Here is a 5,251-nt window from a genome sequence, read left to right as displayed (position 1 = left end):
AGGTACTGTGTAAACCTTGACTTCCTCTCCAGCTGCGATGCTGCTGCGGAAGGGCACCATCTGCAGTGGAGAAAGTAGACTGCACCTGCCTACACACTTATGCCCATGGAAGTTGGAAATCACAGAAGCAGACACTGCTACTCCAGTGATCTACACTTGTATCCAGATCCCGTGCTAAGTGGCTGGCCTACTGCATTCTGAACACAGAAGGTAGGCTGCTCAGAATGGGCACTATTCAGAGAATGCTTTGCATCTTCTGAATTAATGCTAAGTCGTCTCTGACTATACCTGGGGTGAGAGCACAATGTCATTGCCCAGCCTCTCCACTCCCTTTAAACCAGTGGTTCTCAACCTGGGGGTCAAATTATGATTTGCCAGGGGTCACCAAATCCTGGGCTGTTTCTGAAGCCCGCGCCACTCTCCCAGCCTTTTTGCGGCTGCCCAGCTGGGCTGTTCCTGGAGCCCGCAGCCGCCCACTGAGCCACCCATTTAGTTCACAGCATGGCTGGGGGGCAGAAACTAGACGTCAGCTGACTGGTGAGCAATGCGAAATGGGAGGCGCTGGAGGAAACCCTATCTCCTGATTTTGGTATAGGTGTCACTGCTACGAGACACCACAAAGTAAGAGACACAGTGAGTAACACTACCTGTGATTATAGTTGCCATTAAAATTCCCCACTACAGTTCGCAGATCAGCAGATGACCTTGATCAAGAGCACCTAAGTTGGCTGATCAGAACTCCCCCCAGCACTGCCACTCATCCAACTCCCCACCAGCATTGCCACTCATCCCAACTCCCCGCCAGCACTGCCACTCATCCCATTCCCCCCACCAAGTAGTAAGAGAAGGAATAAAAATAGAGAATACATAGAAGAGAGAGGAAAAGAGGGGAAGGAACAAAGAAAAAGGGAGAGAAAGAATAAGAGAATGAACAAGGAAAAACGGCTAGATAGAGGGATGGCAAAAAAATACAAGAAATTAGGATAGAGAAAGATAGAAGGGAAAGAAAAGAGAACAAAGAGAAAGAGTGGTACATCCTAAAATGTACCATAAGGGGATTTAATACTGTACGAGTGGAAGGGACTCAGGGAGCACTAAATGTTCGTAGGTTAGGGGTGCAAATTACTTGTCTTGCCTTGGGTGCTGACAACCCACACTACCAAAATAATTTTACTGTTAGGGGTCCCCACAACTTGGGAAATTTTATCAAGGGGTCACAGCACTAGCAAGGTTGAAAACCACTGCTTTAAACAAAGAATGCTTTGCATTCTTTCAGAAAAGACAAAGCATTTTCTGAATGAAGCCAGTGTTCAGCGGCTGACCTCCTGCACTCAGAATGCAGCAGGGTAGCCGTTCGGCATGGGACCCAGAAACAAGTGGAGGTCACTGGAGTAGCATTGTCTACTTCAAAGATTTCCAAGTTCCAGGGACATTGGCCAGGTATGGTGTATATATATAATTACATTGGTCCAAGATGGACCAATGTAAACGTAGAACTATACCATACTTGGGATTCATCTTTACACACTGATGATCATAATAAGATGCCACCTTAAACTTTGGTGGTCCTTTAAAAGGAAGAAGGGTTGAATTCAAAGCGCCACACCACTGCTAAGAAGTCCAGATATAACTTTATTCCATTATAGGCCAGGGGTACAATTCAAGAAGTATCCAATGTGTTTCAGGGTCTAAGTGCCCCCTTCATCATGGCTTGACTGGCAACAAAGTGAACAAACCAGTAGTGAACTGGACCTACAATGGTATTTATTCCAGTGTGAGTTGAAAGCACAGGCCTAATCAACTGCTTGTTTGGCACCCAGGTCCAGTAGTTCCAGTTCACTACTGGTTTGTTAACTTTGTTGCCAGTCAAGCCCTGATAAAGGGGGCACTTAGACTCCCAAAACGCGTTGGACACTTCTTGAATTGTAACCCTAACCTATAATGGAACAATGTTGCATCTGGATTTCTTAGCAGTGGTGTGGCGATTTAAATTCAACCCTTCCTACATTACACTACAAGCCAAGGAGACTGTGGAGATCCTCTGGGGTATAGATGTTGCCTGACAAGGAACCAGATCATTAACACCAACATCAATACCTTAAGATAATAATACCAGTAAAATAAACCTACGGGTCCAGCTCTATCTTTCCACTTTCTTCAATTTCAACAGGAAGATGCAAATGAAACTAAAGTTTCTAATATTTTACACAATATCCAACCACTACCAATTTACTAGGCAATGAACCAACTACCACAATTTAATTTACTTTTGGAAATTCCCAAAAAATTATAGCAGCAGATAGTATTTTGGAAGCATATATGCACATTTCAGAAGTAACAATCTAAACATTGTTTTATATGTTCCTTAATTATTCAGGATCATGCAACTAACTAATCTAAACTCAAGTCTGAATTGAAAGAAGACAGATGGACACTGCATCCAACACCAGCACCAGCTTCATCCTCCTGGGGCTGATGGAGCTGGAGAAGCAAAAATACCTCTACTTCTTCCTTTCTACAATGGTCTACTCATATATTTTGACAGTAAGTAGTGTAATCATATATGCCATTTTGAAGGAGAGAAGCCTCCACGAACCCATGTACATTCTCATAGCCAGTTTGCTCTTCAATGGGATCTTTGGCAGCTCTTCATTTTTTCCAAAATTGATGATTGACTTGATCACCTCCTCAAAGAAGATCTCTCGCATTGAGTGTCTTATTCAAAATCTCTGCACTTCTACTTTTGCCTATTTTGAAATGAACACTTTTACCATTATGGCCTACGACCGTTACTTGGCCATATGTCAACCTCTGCAGTACATCATGTTATTGACAAACAAGAAGGTTGTGAGGATAATCTCTGGGTGTTGGGGTATAACCTTCGTCATCCTCGTCTTGCTCCTTTTTCTGACAGCAGCACTTCCTTTATGTGGGGATAGAATAAAAAATATTTTTTGTGATAATATGTCCCTCGTTGTGCTGGCCTGCGTAGATTCATCCAATAGCAGTGCACTTTCAGCAACTGTATTTACCATCTACTTTGTCACCACCATTTTGGTCACTGCTTTTTCCTATTTAAGAATATTCTTTGTCTGCATGAACCTCTCCAAGGAGTCACGTCAGAAGGCTGTCCACACTGTTGTGTCCCATTTGCTCAACTTTTCAATATTCATAATTGGAGTTTTATTTGTTGTGCTTAAATACAGACTGGGGAATATTACTCTCCCTCTAACTGTTCATGTGCTCCTCTCTGTCACACCTTTGGTGATTCCACCACTCTTTAATCCTCTGATCTATGGAGTACGGACCCATGCCCTAAAAATAAAACTCAGACATTATTTGTGGCAGAGCCGTCTATAACACAGGGCAAATGGGGCATCTGCCCTGGGCCCATTCATTGTTGTAGGGCCCCAAACGCTGATAAATCAAGTGGATTCGTTTTCTCCTCCATTCTATCCAGCTCGGCATGGGCTAAGTCACGTCCCCACCCCACCCCTCCACCTTAGCTCAGTCTGAGTTTCTTCCCCCATGTGCTGCATTCCGACCCTCCCATTCCTCCTCTGCGGTCGGCTCCTGGATGATATCGCTCTGCACAGTGAGTGGACTGTCTCCCTCGGAGACACAGTGTCCTGCTCTGAGCCAGGCTCCCCCTCCCTGCTTCTCCACCCTCAATAGTAACCCCCCTTCCTCATCACCTCTGATAATTTCCCAGGGAGTCTCAGCTGCTGCAAAAACTCTTGGGGAGGAGATGGCTGCTGCGTGTTGTAGTGCAGGGCAGTGATTGGTTGCTGCTGCAGAACTTCTTGGAGGGGGCAGGGCTGCTGGGTGTTGTAGTGCAGGGCAATGATTGACAGCTTTGGACTCAGCAATAACTCCCCTCCCTGCTTCTCCACCCTCAATAGTAACCCCCACTCCTTGCTTCTCCACCCTCAATAATAACCCCCCTCCCCGCTTCTCTGCCCTCAATAATAACCCCCCTCCCCGCTTCTCCACCCTCAATAATAACCCCCCTCCCTGCTTCTCCACCCTCAATTAAAACCCCCCCTCCCTGCTTCTCCACCCTCAATAATAACCCCCCTACCTGCTTCTCCACCCTTAATTAAAACCCCTCCTCCCTGCTTCTCCACCCTCAATTAAAAAAAACCCTCCCGTCTTCTCCACCCTCAGCAATAACTCTCCTCCCTGCTTCTCCACCCTCAATAAAAACCCCCCTCCCTGCTTTTCTGCCCTCAATAATAACCCCCCTCCCTGCTTCTCCACCCTCAATTAAAACCCCCCCTCCCTGCTTCTCCACCCACAATAGTAAGCCCCCTCCCCGCTTCTCCACCCTCAATAATAACCCCCCTCCCTGCTTCTCCACCCTCAATAATAACCCCCCTCCCCGCTTCTCCACCCTTAATAATAACCTCCCTCCCGGCTTCTCTGCCCCCAATAATAACCCCCTCCCTGCTTCTCCACCCTCAATAATAACCCCCTCCCTGCTTCTCCACCCTCAATTAAAAAACCCCCTCCCTTCTTCTCCACCCTCAGTAATAACTTCCCTCCCTGCTTCTCCACCCTCAATAATAACCCCCCTCCCCGCTTCTCCACCCTCAATAGTAACCCCCCTTCCCATCCCCTCTGATAACTTCCCAGGGAGTCTCAGCTGCTGCAAAAACTCTTGGGGAGGAGATGGCTGCTGTGTGTTGTAGTGCAGGGCAATGATTGGCTGCTGCTGCAGAACTTCTTGGAGGGGGCAGGACTGCTGGGAGTTGTAGTGCAGGGCAGTGATTGACAGCTTTGGGCTCAGCAATAACCCCCCTCCCTGCTTCTCCACCCTCAATTAAAAACCCCCCTCCCTGCTTCTCCACCCTCAATAGTAACCCCCCTCCCCGCTTCTCCACCCTCAATAATAACCCCCCTCCCTGCTTCTCCACCCTCAATAATAATCCCCCTCCCCGCTTCTCCACCCTTAATAATAACCTCCCTCCCGGCTTCTCTGCCCCCAATAATAACCCCCTCCCTGCTTCTCCACCCTCAATAATAACCCCCTCCCTGCTTCTCCACCCTCAATTAAAAAACCCCCTCCCTTCTTCTCCACCCTCAGTAATAACTTCCCTCCCTGCTTCTCCACCCTCAATAATAACCCCCCTCCCCACTTCTCTGCCCTCAATATTAAACCCCCCTCCCTGCTTCTCCACCCTCAATAGTAACACCCTCCCTGCTTCTCCACCCTCAATAGTAACCACCCTCCCTGCTTCTCCACCCTCAA

At 47.3% G+C, this 5,251-nt stretch overlaps 1 protein-coding gene across 1 annotated transcript; it reads left to right on the top strand.

The window, feature by feature from the left end:
• Window positions 1–2,418: 2,418 nt before the first annotated feature.
• Window positions 2,419–3,360, top strand: LOC141126492 (olfactory receptor 6K3-like). Its single transcript, XM_073612432.1, has one exon. It carries the CDS (start codon window positions 2,428–2,430, stop codon window positions 3,358–3,360), a length of 933 nt encoding a protein of 310 aa, XP_073468533.1. The 5' UTR covers window positions 2,419–2,427.
• The last annotated feature ends 1,891 nt before the right edge of the window (window positions 3,361–5,251 follow it).

The sequence above is a fragment of the Aquarana catesbeiana genome, linkage group LG02 (genome assembly GCF_042186555.1).
Source record: "Aquarana catesbeiana isolate 2022-GZ linkage group LG02, ASM4218655v1, whole genome shotgun sequence".
In the NCBI taxonomy this organism is placed as follows: domain Eukaryota; kingdom Metazoa; phylum Chordata; class Amphibia; order Anura; family Ranidae; genus Aquarana; species Aquarana catesbeiana.
This window is presented reverse-complemented; position numbering and strand designations above follow the sequence as displayed.